At 45.8% G+C, this 18,091-nt stretch overlaps 2 protein-coding genes across 4 annotated transcripts in view; both read right to left on the bottom strand.

Annotated features, from left to right (window-relative positions):
• The window catches only part of LOC306700494 (protein argonaute-3), a 21,298-nt gene extending 19,837 nt beyond the window's left edge, over positions 1 to 1,461 (bottom strand). For both annotated transcript variants that reach the window (XM_079165523.1, XM_079165524.1), the window contains exon 1: positions 1,363 to 1,461. In XM_079165523.1, coding sequence (XP_079021649.1) covers positions 1,363 to 1,381 — 19 coding nt within the window. In that variant the 5' untranslated portion in view covers positions 1,382 to 1,461. The remainder of the gene's footprint in view (positions 1 to 1,362) is intronic.
• Positions 1,462 to 5,053: 3,592 nt separating this feature from the next.
• ago1 (argonaute RISC component 1) lies at positions 5,054 to 14,768 on the bottom strand. 2 transcript variants are annotated; one of them, XM_079165394.1, is made up of 17 exons: positions 14,649 to 14,768; positions 13,734 to 13,915; positions 13,103 to 13,239; positions 12,666 to 12,800; positions 10,851 to 10,938; positions 9,833 to 9,980; positions 9,586 to 9,705; positions 9,362 to 9,484; positions 9,125 to 9,258; positions 8,633 to 8,817; positions 8,321 to 8,480; positions 8,058 to 8,148; positions 6,253 to 6,447; positions 5,940 to 6,074; positions 5,741 to 5,842; positions 5,409 to 5,608; positions 5,054 to 5,268 (listed from the first exon to the last, which is right to left on the bottom strand). In XM_079165394.1, the coding sequence occupies exons 1-17, from the start codon at positions 14,751 to 14,753 to the stop codon at positions 5,160 to 5,162; spliced, it is 2,349 nt and encodes a 782-aa protein (XP_079021520.1). In that variant the 5' UTR covers positions 14,754 to 14,768; the 3' UTR covers positions 5,054 to 5,159. The 2 variants fall into 2 exon arrangements, with proteins under 2 accessions (XP_079021520.1, XP_079021521.1); XM_079165395.1 differs by lacking the exon at positions 5,741 to 5,842.
• Positions 14,769 to 18,091: the final 3,323 nt, after the last annotated feature.

The following is an 18,091-nucleotide window of genomic DNA, read 5'->3' as shown; positions in this document are numbered from 1 at the left end:
CAAGCGACACGTGGTTTGTAGGCATACCGAAGGGTTAGCACATCAGAACGGATTTGATTTGCTTCGGGCTCGAAAGCCTGGCACTCATTATGTCCCTCGTGCTAAGCTCTCCAGAGCTTCACGCGCTTTTGCTCCGACTACTAACGAGGAGAAGACGGACTGTCGCTTTCTAAGCGGGCTGTGCAATGAATTTGCATTTTCTCACGCTACTCCCCAGGCCGCTGACTGACTGACTGACTGACTGATGGAGGGCCCCCTTTTAATCATTCACCCAGGCATTGGGCTCACTGGTTGGTCTGTGGTGGTTTCTGATATGTGATTGTAAACCAACTCCAACACACACACAACATCGCGGCCCTGCAGGGACAAGCCACAGAATTATACAGCAAAAACATGACTGACATCCTGACTCTATTAACGCACTAATGTCTTCCGAAGAGAAAGCATCAACCACTCTCTTTAATACATTTAATGTAAGACTACACGAATTGTAATGGCATCAACACTGATTGAGGATCTTAAGAGTTATGGTGGAGGGAGACACAACCCAAGTAAACATAGTCTGCTTAGTTACTGGGGGGGAAAAAGCCCCTTTTGTTCCCTATATGCTGGAGATACTGGGATGCGAACTGTGAGGAGCAACTAGACGTTAATGAGACAGTAGGCTGCAGAGAGGGATCTCCTCTGACTGCTGTATCATGTATCACTGGCTGATCAAGAATACCTGGCAGTCGGTCTACGGTCACATAAGTGGAAAGCTTCCGTTACAGCAGACAAAGCCGGGCGGTTCGGACTGTTAAACTGCCACTGTGAACCCAAGAAAGGAGCAGTTTACCGGCCGTGGAGTAGAGGTTTACTATGTTAAAATCACCTGGGCAAGACAGGAATCTGCAAGGTTACATGAGGTTCTGCACTATTACGACTAAAACCATGAAATAATGTAATAGTGTGGGAGTCTTCCTGATAATGCAGGGGAATACCAGGCCTAATCACAGCACCTGTGTACTGCAGCCCACACACACCTGGCTAATTATGCAAATGACTTTACAGTGGGTGAGACAGAAAGCCAACTCATCAGTCCCCCTGGGGAATGCCTTACAGATTCATTTAGATATTTTACTTTTGAGTTAACATAAGTTTAAGTCAGTCTTGCAGGACTGTAGTGAGTCACTAAGGTTACTTCAATTGTGACTCATGTTTAGGCAAAATAAAACGGCTTCAAGCTTCCCTCCAGGGCTGTCAAGCACCAGCTGGAAACAAACCTCCATCATGCCGGTGTTTTAATCTCACTAGCGAAACCAATTTTTCTGTAAAACAGTCAACAACAACAACTTAGTGAGGAGACGTTACTGGTCAATTTACCTGTAGTTCCGATTTCCATTCATGAGGTCTCTGTCCGGGATCGCTCCCCGGATCACTGCAGTCAAACGATCGGGACTCTTTCCTCCGGTTCAATCCTCCGAGTTGTCTCCTCCGGCAGTGCGCCGCTGATTGGCCCGAGTGTCTCCTGGTTCTCTCTGCTAGCTCCTCTCTCTCTCTCTCTCTCTCTCTCTCTCTCTCGCGCTCTCTCCGCAGACTGACACAAAAAAGGGGGCCCCACACTAGCGTCCGTACACGGTCAACGTGTCCTATAGGGGTTTCACTGCCACAGGGAAAAGCTTACTGGTCTGCTCAAAACCTCCGAGTTAGCCGAGTTAGCTCGCTAGCCTATAGGCTCAGCGAAGTGGCTGTCAGAGTGAACTGTCAGGACATCATCATAGCGGGGGTCACCGAGTCCAAACGAATCCCTAACCGAAAGATGAACCAGAGACTACATGGATCCGTGTCTACTGCACAGCGAGCATCGGGGCTTCAGTAATGAGCTAAATGGCTATCTCTGGCTGTTGGATAGTTGGATAATTATGGCAGGCAACGGTTACTTTAATCGCGTTTAAAAACAGCCGTTAACACGGCCCCGTTTAGCCAAGGACCATATCTCAACGGCGGCGTCTTCTGTAGTTTGTATCCCCGGTACCCAGAAAAAAATAAGAAGCTGTCAACGGCTAGTATCCGCCGATAAAGTGTCCCGGTTTTTCTGTCTGGTTTGACAGATCAACTCTGCGGAGCTAAATATGGTGAAGTTGGGTTTCTGACACCGACAGGAAGAGGTGGGCTCTGTGTCACCAGACGTCAGAAGAACCAACTCCGCCTTCATCCAGATGTAACCCTGTGTTTACAATACTGTGGATACATTATGAATGTTTTAATACATCAGACTCTATGAATTATTGCATTACTGCTCCCAGTAGACCACACAACACTCAAAATCTGTGCAGTATAAATTTATAACACTGTTATTGTGGATTGTTGACGTATATTTGTTTTGATCCTGTTTTTTACTATGTCTCTTGTTTGCACTAGCCACTATGCTGCTGTAATCCTGTAAATTTCCCCACTGCTGGACTAATAAAGGATTATCTTATCTTTGTATTAAAACCGACAGTTTAGGGCTACATCTCTGTTGTAATGTAAACATATGCACGTTTCATTTTCTGTTCTGACTTGATTACTAATTCTTGAGATGTAGATTTAAAAATCCAAGCAAATATAGTATAAAGTTATAAGTAAGAGAAAAAACAACAGGAGTAATAAAAAACAACTTTATTTTCCTTAAAAAATAACCCGCCCCAACAGAGTTCCCATACTATCACATACAGAGCCAAAATAATATGCTTCCATGTCCTTTCATTCAAATCTATTTGGGAAGTGCTATGACAAGGACTTGTTCTTGATCAGTGGCTTCAATATTGCTTAGTCAGACAGTGAGGCTGTGTGAAGGGGAGCGGACTCTCCGGTATCCACGTGATGCATTTACCAGGGTGACTGCCATGTCGTCTCCCCCCTTTGCAAGGTGCTTTGTGGCGTCAGTGAGTGAAGAACTGCATCTGGGTTTTCAGTGATACTGGGGAAATGCCTCGTGACTGATTTCTCTTTTCTCTTTCTCCTTTAAAGCACAGAATGAGGGGTAAAACACTGGCCTCAACTGTGAAAGGCCTGGCAACTGGTGAGCCAAAATACATAACAGGTTATTATTATATATTTATATATACAAATCACCTTGGACACAATGACGAATCAGTAAAACGGTGTACAAAGGCATTTTGATTATGCACGTTAATAAACATGATTCAAATAGAGATTTGAGGCGCTTTGAGGGCAACTGAGGTGGAATTCTGAGACCGTCTCCACAGTGCCCTCTTGAGGATACACTCCGACGCTAGTCACAATATTCATAATTATAATAATGACAAAGGAAGCAGTCGTCTTTAGAACCATTACACAATTGAGGCAAAACGTCTGACAGGCAGTGGCGAGCGCAGGGCTCCTACCGCTAAGGAAACCATAATAAGGTGGCTCAGAATATCCAGTCATAAAGAATAATTACATGCATTTTGTTTTTTTCTCCATAAATCCAGAAAGTGACTAGATGTAAAAGGCAGGGCATATTAAGTAGTAGTAATAGTGGCCCACCCTGTCCAAAAGTAGCAATCCCCTATCTGTGCCGCCCATGCACACAGAGCACCAATGGGTATTGGCTGACACAAGCTAGGAGATTGGGGCAGAGGATGCTGCAGGTGTGTGATGTTCAAAGTGAGGATAGAAGGTGACCATGGGAAGAGTGACGAGTGAACGGTTTGGCTTGGGGGGGATGTAAAGGGTACAAGTGCATTTGAAGAGGTTGGTCTCTACATGCTAAGAAAGAGCTGGCGAGGGCAGCTATGCGTGTGCTTCTGCTATTCAGGCTATGAGTTGTAAATGCCTGCAGAGGGAAGAGCTTTGTGTAAAGTAAAAAATGGGCGTGCGTGTGTGTGTGTGTGTGTGTGTGTGTAGGTACGCAAGGAAGTACGCGTGTGACAGTTTAGAGTGCACTGTGTGGTGTCACCTCCACTGATATGTGTTGGAATGTGCAGAATGATCGGCGCAAGGTCAATCGCTGAGTGAGAGTTCAGCTTTGCAGCACTTAAGTGATCACAGACGTTACATTTGTCTGCATTCAAATCTACAGAGGAGTGTTGACCTCACCTATTGCCTTAGTTACCTATTTGTTCGGAAAGCTACGCATCTTACTATTTTGAGGTAAAACAAATCGATAAGTAAATGAAAAAAAAAGTGCCTCGTAAATACTAAAAGACCAACGCATACAGAAATGAAAGATTATCTTCCTGTTTAAGTGCCCCTTTTCCATTGGTTGGCTTCACTTTTGGCTGGTTAATAATGCTGGTTTAGGTGCATGGGGTGCAAGTATATTTGATAAAAACTCTATACAAATGGTACCTCTATTGTTCTGTTAAGCTTGCCTCTATGGGCTAAATCGCTAAAGGGACTGGCCACCCGGCACGGAGCGTGCGGCAGGATTTCTCTCCAGTATCTACGATATGCTACGCCTGCTCTTTCTGTCTCCGCTAACACAAAGACCAGAGGGCTAGCCTCACATGTTCTAACAAACTCTTATGTGCAGGACTGGTGGCACCTACATGCTAATGCTAATGTACCATACCTCGGACTCCTCAAGGCAGTATAAAAAAATAAAAATAAAAAAAAGAAATAAAAAAAAAAACATTAAAAACATGAATGTACTTCATAACAACGCTAAAATGATACATGTAGGTGTGCGTGCCTCTGGAGGATCCCCGTGCTAAGGGGCTTGGAACACTGGTAAAGAGGCAGCATCGTGGTGGCAGTTAAAAAAAGTTTTTCGTGATTCTTTTTTTCCCCCCCCACCTCTTTTCCTCCCATCCGTATTGCATACACAGGAGTGTGAAGGTAGCGTACATTACAATTACATAATAATAACCACGTTTAAAAATTCAATATAAAAAAAAAAACAAAAAAACAAGAGCAATAGTCCTGGTAAAGTTAAAAAAACAAAATGACAATAATAATAATAATAATAATATTCATAACATTTTGAGTGCATGAGGCTGTAGAGTCTGCCTGTGTTTTACAGGTGAGGGGCCTTATGTTGGTTGGATTTGGGTGAATGACTGGCAGGTCTGTGGAGTATGTCTGGTGGGCAGTCATTTGGAATAAGGGAATGGGGATGAGGTGGTGGTGGGCTGTGTGCCCACTCAGGTAGAAATGAGGTGGGAGGGGTCGATGGCGGTGATGGTTGGTGTGGCTCAGGCAAAGTACATGGTACTCAGGGTGTCGTGGTGAATCTGAACAGCTTTAGCCAGCGCCTGAGGGTCCCGACCGTTGCTCTGACCGGACACATGGCTGCCCTCTCCACTGCAGAGAGATGACAGGGAGGGAAGATCAGCGACACTTCATATGTGATCATATATTCGTGACAGCGTAAGTAAATAGGTTTTAAATATTTCAATGAAAATGCGGCGTCACAAGCAATTTTCTTTCACAACCACACTAACCTGTCATGTTCTTTGTCCACCAGATGGTAGCGGGCACGGAAGGCCACAAGACGGGCGTAGTAGGCTGGCGCAGGGATGGAGACTGAGCGGGTACAGCGCACGTACGTGTGGCACAACTGGTAGGTCAGAATCTGCAACTCGTCAGCCGTGAAACGATTGTCATCCCATAAGACGTAGTAGTGAGACGGCCGGCTGGTACCCTGGAGACAGAGGGAAGCCAATAAAAATGAGATGAAACACAAAGATACGTCTGTGTAATAGTACCGGGGTTAGAGGCCTTCATCTATTCAGGGACTCTTAAAAACACCGAAACATTCTTCTGTCAATATTACCTGTATGCCCGCGTGGCTGCACAGGTAGAAGTCAAACTCAAAGGGATGAGTGATGCTGGTGTCCACTGTAGTCCCTGCAGGAATATTCCCACTCTTCCCAATCTATCACCAAAAAACACACATGATCATTATTAAAAAAACAAAAAACATATCAAAATAAGTAACTATGAAAAGAGAAGAATTATTAAAACGGTGTTACCCTTTCAGACTTGTCAGCACAGAAGAGGCGTGTGTGGTGGCGTTTCTGCACCACGATGTAGGTGATGCCCGGCTGATAGTCTTTCTCCAGCTTGATGCACGCATCTCTGATGGCCAGGAGCTCGTAGTGGAGAATCTGCAAACCACAACATTCTTTATGAGCACCAACTATGATATAATCTATTTTATAGAAAAATGCACCATGCAAAAAACTAATTCGGTTACAAGGAATACGGCATTTTTACATATTTAGGACAATGCAATGGAGTCTAGTATAGGAGTCATCAGTTTCAACTACCGTGGCGTCATATTACCTGTGGCAACTGTCCCTCGGGAACTCCGTCTCTGTAGAAAATGATCCTGGTGGGCTTGAACCGGGTCGACTTGTAGAACTGAATTAACAGTTCCCGCACCATGTACGACAAATCTTCAATGATCTCCTGCCTGGGCCTCTGGACTCGCACTGTGGCACAGTATCTGCTGGGATGAGCATCCATACTGCCTACCACCTGGAAGAGACCGGAGGAAGGAAGTGACACAGTTGAACAGGGCACTGTCGGGGTTTAGTGATTTGGATTCCCGCTGGGGACACATATGCATAAAACTACATTGGGTAGTATAAGGTGCTTTGCATAAAAGGCATCCATCAGAGAAACAAAGACAATCCTGTTAGTTAGACGACACCTCAATTTGCTTTCACCACTCACTTGTCCTAATGTGTATATCTGTGCGTTAGCGTCCCCTAGAGGCCGCCACTGGGACTTCCCAGTGTAGGAGGCTCTTCATCAGCCTTTTAGTTTTCTTCCCTCAAATTCTTCCACTGCACTACAATAATCATTTTTTTTACCAGTTTTCTCCAGTCAGGAGGAACAAGACGAGACCCTCTCTCTCTCCTCTCCGTGTGTGACTCCAGCGTTTGTCATAATTGCTAGGTAACAACCACAGCCAACCACAGCCGAGCGGGGTGGGGGTGGGGGGTGGGGGGGGGTGGGGGGGGGGGGGGGGGGGGGCTGACGTCATTTCCTTTTGGAGTGTGAGTCAGAGATGAGCCATTTGTTTCCCTCTATCCCTCCCTGACCCCTCGCTAACTACTTTCTGGGTTTTTTTTGCGTTCAGCCTCATATATTGTGTATCCGAGCAATAACGAACCGTCAGACTGACTGCAGCTTCTCAGGAAATGGGACTTTCAAAGCACGGCTTTCTTCAGGCTTAATTGCCCCGTTAAGTGTTATGAGCTGCCTGAGAGTGCTCATACTTATTAACGCGATAAAGTAGGGCTTTAATTAATGACGTTTTAATGAAAATGCCAAAATGAATTACAAATGCCCATCCAAAGCTACCAGAGGCTCAAGGTGATGAATTAATTTAGTCAGATTCATCCATCGATCAAACAGTCAAAAAAGCATCATCGCATTTCCCCATTTCTATTGTGCAATCATGTTACCATTACAGTCAAGTTTATAATAAATACTCACGTATGAGCTGAATGTAATGACACTGGTCTCTAGTGTTTTGTTTGACTCTTTGTCTGTGTTAAAGATCCAAAAGGTGTTAAAGCTCTTCTGCCTCAAACATGCTATTTATGGCTGCAGGATTCTTCTTTTACAGCATCGCTGTCACACAGAGCCACTGTCACCAAGCAACCACGACCATGCGTTTGCTTTTCTATGACATCTTGAGGTCATTTGCATAATCTCGTTATTTTTTTTTATTTGCCTATAAAAAGGAGTGCCCCTGCCAACTTAGCATCAGCACTGCCATCAGAGAAGCCACACTACACTGTGGCAATTCTTTAAATGATTTAGATCTCTTTATAGCACTATATACACTTACAAATAGATTTAAAAAAAAAACAATGTCAACTATCCATCAGATATAGTTAGCCGTCTGAATATTGGAGCAACACTAACACAATGGCTCATGCTGCTGCTGCTCCTCTTATAATGGCCACTGCTCTACCTAAATAACACCTGAATGTATCGAAGGCCACACGTGACTTTAACATGCATGCCCCGATCATGTGTGACATGCAATATTTGCACAGTCCCTTCCTTTTTCCTGAGCTTGTGTTCAAGGACGACTAGTGTTGTTTCATGAAGGTGTTATTTGTGAGACTTACAGCAGTAATGGAGGGCTTCTTGCCATCTCCAGCAGGGGGGTGCGTGACGTCTGCTCCCAGGAAGATAACCGGCTGCTGAAACACTGCTGACCTGAGAGGGCAAATAGAGGAGGAGGAGATGCAAATTACACTCGCTCATAAATGCATCTTAGGTGCAAACACCTGTTTATATAGGTCACACAATTATTATTTAAATTCTCACTGTGGTCCTCCTGCCATAAATGTGCACAACTAATTCAAAAGCAGCACGAACAAAAGCTCACCGTTGGTGAGGCACCAGGATGTTGTTGATGCCTCCCAGCTTCACGTTGATCTTGAGGCAGAGGTTGGAGAGGGTCTGAGGGGACGTCTTCACCACGTTCTTCACCTGGACGCACTGCGTGGCCATGCCCAAGAGGGTGTCTCCCACACGCTTCACCTCAGCTAAAGGGGACAGTTTGGAAACGGGACATGAAGAACACCATGACGCTAAAGGGGCCGAGGTAAGATTGTGCCAAGTTCGACTCTTGAACAAGCTGTCTTGATGTCTCTTGATGATGTATATTCAAGAAAAAGAAAAAAGTACCATAGCCTACCATAGACAGGAGTCTTTCCCGGCAGGATGACGATGATGAGCTGCAGGCCGGCGTAGGTGTTCTTCAGGTGTCTGAACATGGGCTCCACGCTGTCCGCTCCCTGGGCGTATTTACAGAAACATGGCTGACCCTGGATCGGCATCCCGGCATCCTTTGAGATCTTACGCAGCTGGTCTGTGAAGTTCCTGAAGAGAAAACCAGAGTAGTTGAGACAAAGTTCAGCAAGCGAAGGCTTTTCATACTTTACTGTTGCCTCGCACTGTATCTCTGCCCTGGCATCATGAAATAGTATTAATGATATTATTAAAAAAATGAATCACTGTGTTTGAGATACCAAATGTAGGTCAAATATGGCGTTGTGGATGCACAGTTTGTTCTCTAGCTAGCAGCTAAATTAAAAGAATCGAATGACTTACCCCTATTAAATGCAAAACAGCCACAGAATCTTAAGGGGATTTTTAATTCCCACTGTTACCACTCATTAGTACTTACTTGAGCACCTCTTCTCTGCACTGTTTCTGGGGGGCAAAGCAGGCAATCGCCCACACTTTGATCTCGATGCCGTTATAGAACTGCTTCCCCCTCATGTCCCACACACCCTGGTTGGGGGTTGCTATGGCACGGTTCTGTGGAAGAGAGGACCGGAGGAGTTTGGAGTGTCCCTACTGCCACACACTCCCATCATAACATCAAAAACTGATTTTATTTCAAATAATAAAAGTGTATTACCCGTCCTCCATACTGCAGGATAGGGGCTGGGAGCACCCTGCCCGTCACCTCAGCCATGTCATCTTTCACCTTGATCCCAAACTCCTGGATGTACGGGTCCAGGTTGAAGTTAGCGTTCTTCATCTGTGGAGTGTGACAAACCAATCCATCCGTCATACGTTCCCATATACTGTCGTTAACACTCACTGTGTGGCCTCCCTCCACCAGTTGTCTCTACTACTCACCAGCCTGGTGATCTCCTCTTGTCTGTCAGGTGCAGAGCGAGCTGTGGCTTTGATCATGGTGGAGGTCTGATTATCTGTCAGCTTCTTGATGCACCGCTGACCTGCTACAATGTTACACACCTGGAACAAGTACATCCAGAGTCATTGGGGTGTAAATATTGGTTGTTCACATGAATCGCATTAATCCTGGATGCATGTCAAACTAGTTTTTAAGTCGGTATACATGGTGTCGTTAGTCCTTCCTCACCTCCAGAGGCAGGTAGGTGTGCTTCTGCTCCTGCCCCACCTGTAGACAGGGTAGGTGGGGGTATTTTAGCTGCAGGTTGTACTTCTGCTTGAAGTACTGGGCCACTGTACATTCTACGGTCTGCCCACTTTCGAGCTGGAGGGGAAACCTGGTTGACAAGACAAGAAACATGAACTATGGTATGAGCTGGTAAAAAAGGATGAGAAAGTTGCCTTTGCTGAAACGATAAACAGAAGATTTTGAGTGGATCCACCCCTGTGTGGTCATGAGTGTGTGGCGCATCAGTGACAAATGTCACGGTCAACACAATGAGTCACTGGCCAGCTCCTGGTTTGCCGATTCATGCAGGTTGATGTTAAAATGTTAAAAGCAATGACAATCACAACTTAAGACTTTAAGTTGGCAGCAAGCAATTATTTCTCTTTGTTTTCATTTTTTAACCAAATGTATTGTATTGTAATAGGATTACAGCACTAAAAATAAATTATTTTGGATAAAATACTGATAAACCTTTCCAATGTTAAAACGTCCTGGGGGATTGAGAGCCTTTTGAGGAAATCAGGAACGTTGCCTGCGTCAGCAGGGACTAGAGATTAATATAGTTCCTCTAGGAGAGCTCCAGGTGCAAAGAAAGAGCCAACAAATGAGTCAGATAAAGAGAGACAGAGGGAGAGGCTGTTGTGAGGGCCGGAGTGAACAAGAGAGACGCCACTTAAGCAAAAATAAATAACCATAAAACAATGTGGGCGTCAACTGTGGAGACAGCCGTTCAGTATTCTTTTCAACCTCTGCATTTCTCCTTTTCATTCACTCATTTATGCAAACATCAGAATCAGAACTGTGACTACAGAGAACAGAAGGACTCTGTGTTGTTGTTTCCACAATCCGTCACGGTTCTAATTTGCCTTATCCTCGTGGTTCCTCAGATGCAGGGGAAAGCCTAATAACGTAGATGTACGCATAAAGATAAACAATGGGTGCATTTGACAATGAAATTCAATGACGTCTGCGTACTCACGTTTGGTGGCTGGCAGGTCGTCGGGTGACATTGCATACACGATACTTCCTCTTCATTTGGCCACAGTGAGTCACCTCCACCTTAAGGCCTGTGGGGTGGCAATGGCAAAAACCAGACGCAGAAGGACAGACATGATAATTAGAAGCAAAGTAATTAAAAGAGCTTAAAAGGAAAATGTTGTTAATTTATAAGGTCTAGGAACTGTGACGACCCTCCTATTATACTAGGTGCCGGTTGTGTTTTATCTGTTGCAGGTGCTGAGTGGAGGATCGTCAGCAGGATGAGCCTCACCTGTGCCGGTGTGGCTCATCCTTAAATACCCTTTCCAGTTGGCAGCCACGAAGGCTGAAAGGAAGACCTTTATTGACAGGCTCACCGCCGTTGTTGCTGTCTTTGTGAACGGCTGCTAACATTGTGTTTATAGCGAGGCAAATAAATAACTACTTTTGGCCGCCAGCTCTTTGTCTCCCTGTTTTGTTCCAGTCTCTGAGCCGGGCTGTGACATGTGGGGGCTCGTCCATTTCTGATTGACCCGGTGTCTGCATTGATTTAATATCAGTAGCAGCTGTAGCATGGTAGGCTGTGTGCCATGTGTTGAGCAGTTGCGCAATCAGCTTGTTGGGAGACATTTGAGTCTGGTAAGTTGGCTGATTTGTTTTGTGAGAGTGTCGCCGACCTGTTAGGCTGGTGATTTTGTGTCAGAGTCTGGGTGGTCCTTTTTACACGGTGGGTAAATTGCTGTTGTTCTGTCCCTGTTAGGCTGAAGAGCGGACTCCCTTTGGAGGTTGTTGGGGGGGGGGGGGGGGGGGGGGGGTTTCTATAGTGTGGCGTGAAAGTGGTTAGAGCCGTTGTCTTGGGGGCACGTCCGAGGCTGCAGGTGGGTAGCCAGTTCATAGTTGCCTTACCGAGCCTGCGGGTTTTACTGTGCAAGTACCCACCACAAGTAGCACCTGAAGACAAGGGGGGAGTTTAGTTAGTTCTGGTTAGGCAGTTAGAGGGACGGGATTACGGTGATGTTTGACTGTCTGGGCCGTTTGATTCCTGGCTCCAGAGTTAACTTTTGAGCAGCGCAAAGAGTTACTGTTGTTGCAAGTCGAAATTAAAAGACTTGAACTGGAAGAGCGCCGTTTGAGTGCAGTTGGTGGCGTGGGGCAGGTCGCAGCGGGTTCTGCTGGGCCATCACGTGCTTTTGATGTTGCCGTGAATTTGAGGTTGGGTCCTCCATTTTGTGAACAAGAGCCGGATACATTTTTCTCGCTTTTTGAGCGAGTAGCTGAGAGTAAAGATTGGTCGGATGTTGACCGCACGCTACTCTTACAATGCGTTTTCACAGGTAAGGCGCAGCAAGCATATTCCGCAGAAAGTAAGATTTATGTGTCCGTCAGGGTTGCCGTCCTAAGAGCCTATGAGTTGGTGCCTGAAGCATATCGCCAGAGGTTTAGGACTTGGGAGCGGTCTGGAAGACAGACCCACATGGAGCACTCACCTGTGCTGGTGTGGCTCATCCTTAAATACCCTTTCCAGTTGGCAGCCACGGAGGCTGAAAGGAAGACCTTTATTGACAGGCTCACTGCCGTTGTTGCTGTCTTTGTGAACGGCTGCTAACATTGTGTTTATAGCGCGGCAAATAAACAACTACTTTTGGCCGCCAGCTCTTTGTCTCCCTGTTTTGTTCCAGTCTCTGAGCCGGGCTGTGACAGAACATTTTTGAAACGTATTCGCCAGGTAAAAAGGATCTTTAGACAGAGGCCTGAATGTGTTGAGGGCTCATCATGGTGTGTTTAGGCGGTACTTCCACACTTCTCAGTAACCCACCTTTAATCTCCTTGGTGAAGCGGACCCTTTGCGAGTCCGTGAGAGTCTTGGGCTGCTCGTCGATATTGCGGATGTCCAAAACTTCACACATGAACTCGATTACAGGCTGGGCTTTGTAGAAGGCCGTGGCCGACACTAGGGGGCGACAGAGCAGCAATAAGTCCACACATGTCAGAGAAGAGCAACTTCACAAAAGGTTGACGGTTGCCCGCAACTTTTATTACGCCTTCACGTCGCCATTTCAAAAGGTATTAATCAGAGCCAAAATAATGTTACAATCAGCCAATAGAAGCCTGTATTGATATCATATAATTATAAATCAAATGATTCAAATCATCCTTGGTCCCAGATTACTTTTATTTTCACCATTTCTGACGGTCTCTGCCCAGTCATGCAATGTCAGTAAAAGCAATGAGATCAGTCACTTGGTGACTCACCATCAATGTTGAGCATCATCTTCCACATGGCGGGGCGCACAGACTGGTGGAAGCCAAACCAGACTTCCCTCCCCCCACCCAGTGGGTGGTAGTATCCTTCAGGTGGGGAGAAAAATGAGCGGCCCACTGGAGTGTACCTAATTGGAGGAGGTGGGGAGGGGAAAATGACGACTTAATTCAAAGCATGACCTCAGTATGAGTTCATATCCAGTAATGTTTTCATCTCATGTCTGAGGTTTCACAATAAGTCAACAATAAACCTGCATGGAAAAACACTAAAATAAGAGTTACAAAGAACAGTGGTGTGTTTATCTAAAGCAGACAAAACACAGGGCAACATTACCACTATACTTCTCACAAACTGTGGCTTGAAGAGTTATCGTTATACCCCTGCTCCACATTGTTCAGTGGATACATTCACACAGGTCTCGGCTAACAACCTTTGTTTAGTGACTCTGACCCCTGGAGCTATGACGGTCTGATGTTATGCGAGTGGAACAGTCCAGTTATTTTGCCGACAAAGTAAGAACATTACTTCCCAATCTCCTTTTAAGCATATAACTCAATTTGGCAGGAGTCGGGGTGTTGCCGTATGTATGAGTGTTTGTGTCTGTGGGTAACAGTGGTGTACCTCATAGAGGCCAGGTGGCGCATGGCCACGTCCAGGGCTTGGACCGAGTCGAGGGGGACCTGCAGCCGACCGCTGACCAGAGTCTCCTGCAGCAGGCGCCATGACACTTTGGCCAGCCAACGGATGGACACCTTGAAGATTCGATCTTTGCCCTCACCTGGGATGGTTACCTCAAAATCCACCTGGAGAAATAGAGGACAGAAAAGACAGAAACGGAGAGGGGAGGTAAAGAACAAGGCTGAAGGAGGAGAATAACAACCAGAAATTGAATGAAGATGAACTATAAGCAAGAAAAGATCATTATCGAGCTGTGCAGTATGCTGGAAACTCTATTTCCTGCAAGATTCTTTATTCAAGAAGGCATTTCACACTAAAGAGGGTGCTTCAAAAATCCACCAAGCCAAGAGTTGGATGAGAAAATCAATACGACGTTCAAGTGTGTAAATATGCAGCTACAGCCAGCCGCTTAGCATAAAGACTGGAAACTGGGAGACTCTAAATGGACCATCATTTAATAAATGAACGTCATGCTGCATTGAAGAAGACTTGATACTAGCGATTGAGAGAATAAACTCATGTTTGTCATGTTTACTGAGGTAATAAATCAAGTGAGAAGTCATTTTGTCATTGACTACTATACAATCTGAGTTGTTTTTGCAACCGGAGGAGTCCAACACTAGACAGTTGGTGTTCCATAAAACAGATTGTTGTGAATACTGGGACAGATGTGTGCTTTACAGGAGATAAATAGCGCTTTCTATTCAGTGTTTTTCATACAACCCTTCCTCCCCTTGAGAAACAGTGCAACTCCTGTTCAAACGGGGCTTAAGATCGACTATTGATCCCCAAGGAGAAATGAGTTGGTGATGATAGCAACGTGTAACGACGTAAAGCAAAGCAACTTCAAACATCTACCTTCTCACTCCCGATTGGAAGCGCTAGCACCGTGTAGATGTTCTTCTTGCCGTCATACACTGGCTTCCTGTCGCCAAAGAGCTGGGGCTTGAAGTGTTGCACCATGTATTCCACCACCTCCCTGTAGGACGCAACACACACACACACACACACACACACACACACACACACACACACACACACACAGTATGGGGTTAACGCGCGCCAAAAAGCAAGAAAGCGACCCCGCTCTGCCAATTAAACCCATCGCCTGATCAGGTGGGGGGGAGGGGGGGCAGTTCTAAAGATGATAGAAAATTGATCAAGCAGGATGCAGCTGGTGGGTGCAATATCTTATGGTCACAGGGGGAGAGGCCGGGACAAAAAGAATGAGGGTGTGGGCAGGGGCCCACTGTTCAATGCACGGTGCCTTGGCCTTCATAGAAGTGTGAGGGGGGGTGAGGAGTTGTTCTCAATAGAAAGGGGTGAAAGGGCTTGACCTTTGCGCGCCTTCTTAGAACCTTTGTCTCCAACCAGTGAAACCAGAAGAGACCCTCTCTTGTTCAAAAACAAATAATACAGTTATCATTGAAGTTGTATAATAAGTCTAACACAAACTTGTCGACAATAATGGCTACCTAACATTTGTAAACTAGCATCTTGCTTCTAATAGCCAGATGCAATTTTTGTTCAGAAAACCCCCCACAGACCATCTATCAGGGCTTCCTAGATTGGTTCTAATCTCACCATTTTACAGCCCATCTTTCTAAATGATTATTGACGATTCTCCAAAGGGCCGAGGCTGTTAGTTAGCAGCAGCACTGGAACAGTAAACCTGAGAGTTCATGGATTGGGCTAGTGCCAAGACACATGCATCATATTCCTGCTTCTAGCCTGTCCCTGATACTGGACACACAACTCCACATAAAAGACACACACACACACACACACACATGTCGTATCTTGTTGACAGCCACATATGTGCCACGTATTGTGACACTACAATTATAGTCTAAAGCAGAGAGAGCTGAGGAAAAGGGAAAACGGCATTCATGCCTTTATGAAGGGGTACATATTCTTGGATCAAACATGACATACATATGTATTGTGTGGCGTGCAGATGGACAGAATATTCGCCCCTGGATTTTATAATTGTACCTTTAAATAGGAATGTTTGTTGCAACTGTGTCTTGTTTTTATTTAGTTACAGCTGGGGCATTAAAAACTCTCTAGGAATTAATGGTTTCATGAAAAAACATATACTGAGATTGCGAGCATGTAGCAACTAACACAGCTTGCCTGAATAGTTTGAGAGTGAACCGAACAGAAGACCGTCTCTTCACAACAAATACAGAACATATGAATTGCTCTTTTTGCAATAAACCAACTCCATTCTAGTTTCTTGTGAACTGTCTGCTCCTGCGTCTTATCACAAAGGTGATTGGAAAGCTAATTACAGTACGTTTATTCTATCCAATAATATCCTAAGAACCCGTCTCAAGTCATCGACTTTTTTTTTTACACCAGTCAAGGTGAAAGAGTCTGTGAAGTGAGCCCCGCTCTTGACTCTCCACCATCTGTCCAGTCCGGTGACTCGGACACAGCTACTGCAGTCCTACTGCTTAATATGAAGTGAAACCCATGCATATTTAGGTATTTTATTTTAGCCTGATTCTGCACAGATGGATGGACTTTTTTTTAGATAGGAAAATACGTTTCATTGCCTGAAAATATTAAAAGCAGGTCACAGGGTTCAGATTTTTTTTGCCCCTGATTTGAGTCATTTCTGACAAAATATTCTGGTTTATAACGCATTTCAAATTTGTCTACCTGCATAACAGAGATGCATGGTGCAAACATAATGCACATTAAAGCTATTAGACCAACCTATGTAAGGCAGGGGTGGCCAAATGTTTTTGATTGAGGGCCATATTCAATATTCATAAGAAATATAAGCCAAATGATAGTAAACGTTAGTAAACGCATACTTTTTAACCAGTTCCACTGCAAGAATGCATACCTTGCTGCCACAATTGAATAAATAACCACTTCTGATACATGACAACAGACGACTACTGATCACACTGTGACCAGATGAAGGGGTAGCACCGTCCTGTTACCTATTGACTCTCCGCGGGCACTTGTCGGGCTTAATGTCCACCTCGTAGTGAAAGACGTCAATCTTTGGGATCTCCACCTCGAAGTAGTTGGCCAGCAGCTTGATGGGCTTGCCCACGGTACCCATGCCTGGCCGGCGGGGGGCATGGAACACCTGCTGCAGGGGTGGGGGGAAGGCCTCCATGGGCTCTGGACAGACAGAGGAGACAGGGAGCCATCGATGAGGACGGGTGACAGAGGCGAGGCGGTTCAGAGGCAGAGATGGTAGGAATGAGGAGGTAAGGCAACAGCAAGAACAAGAAAGGGAACAAGTGAAAGCAGAGGAAGGCTCTGGGAGCGGATTTCGGCATTCTCCACTCTTATTTTCAACATTTTATAGACCAACTTGGCAGAGGAAGTAACAAGTAGCCCGCCGCATCCACTGATTAGTGACCATCATGTCTTGAAAACAAGTCTGAGCCAGTCAGGAGGTCCTAACACAGGGAGGGTCCAGGACTGGGTGCTAAGATGTGAGGCTAGCTGTGTGACTCCTGTCTGAGAGGGGCCCAGTGCCTTAACCTCTGGGTCCCCAGAGAACAGCCCTCCTCCACCACAACAAAGACCCCAGCTGCCCTGCTCCTCCGTCTCACTCACACACAAATACATGGGTGGACGGAATAGAGAGAGCGCCCTTGCTACGAACACACACACACACACACACACACACACACACACACACACACAGGGGGCCCCCTCTACATTCCCAGCCTCACCATGGAGACACCACGGCAACACAGCATTGTCATGGATATCAGGGGACCTGTGTGTGTGTGTGTGTGTGTGTGTGTGTGTATGGCTGTTGGAGGAGATGGGAGGAGGCAGGGTGCCGCTGTGGTCGTATTGAAGAGACCTTGGCCTTTTTGGTCACTACACTGTGTATCCCAAACGGGAAAAGCCCTGCTTGAAATAGCTGCGGTGGAAATCCTCGTACCACTCAATCATAAGCTCGCTGAGCTTTTTGGAAAGATGCTCTGCTTTGTGTGCGTCTTCGTGTAAAAATCACACCAATCGCACAAACACAACAAACAAAGACGCCAGACATGTGTTGACCACACGTTACTCCATGTGCAGGAGAGCATGTATGTGTGTGTGTGTGTGTGTGTCTCACACAATGACGCACACGTCGCCCTCGTGCCAGTGAAGGCAGATGGTGGGAAGCGGAGCCAGCGCTTTCACACATCCCAAGACAATAGCAGACTTTTCCCGGGGCGGCAAGACTTAAAGCAGAGCTTCGGTGCTGCATCACGACATGAAGACACAACTCACAACTTTCTGTCTACGATGACGTAATAAGCAAGTAAGACCAG

Source organism: Pholis gunnellus (genome assembly GCF_910591455.1).
Source record: "Pholis gunnellus genome assembly, chromosome: 8".
Taxonomy (NCBI): Eukaryota; Metazoa; Chordata; class Actinopteri; order Perciformes; family Pholidae; genus Pholis; species Pholis gunnellus.
Note: the sequence above shows the minus strand (reverse complement) of the source record. Positions and strands in the feature narration are given on the sequence as shown.

Bases quoted from the DNA above. Each gene is read 5' to 3' on its own strand.
- ago1 (XM_079165394.1), bottom strand. From the start codon at position 14,753: ATGGTGCAACACTTCAAGCCCCAGCTCTTTGGCGACAGGAAGCCAGTG. The intron at 9,981-10,850 runs GTGAGTACGCAG...CTTGTCAACCAG, and splicing joins CGACCTGCCAGCCACCAAAC to GTTTCCCCTCCAGCTCGAAA. The intron at 5,609-5,740 runs GTAATATTGACA...CTCTGTCTCCAG, and splicing joins GCAGCCACGCGGGCATACAG to GGTACCAGCCGGCCGTCTCA.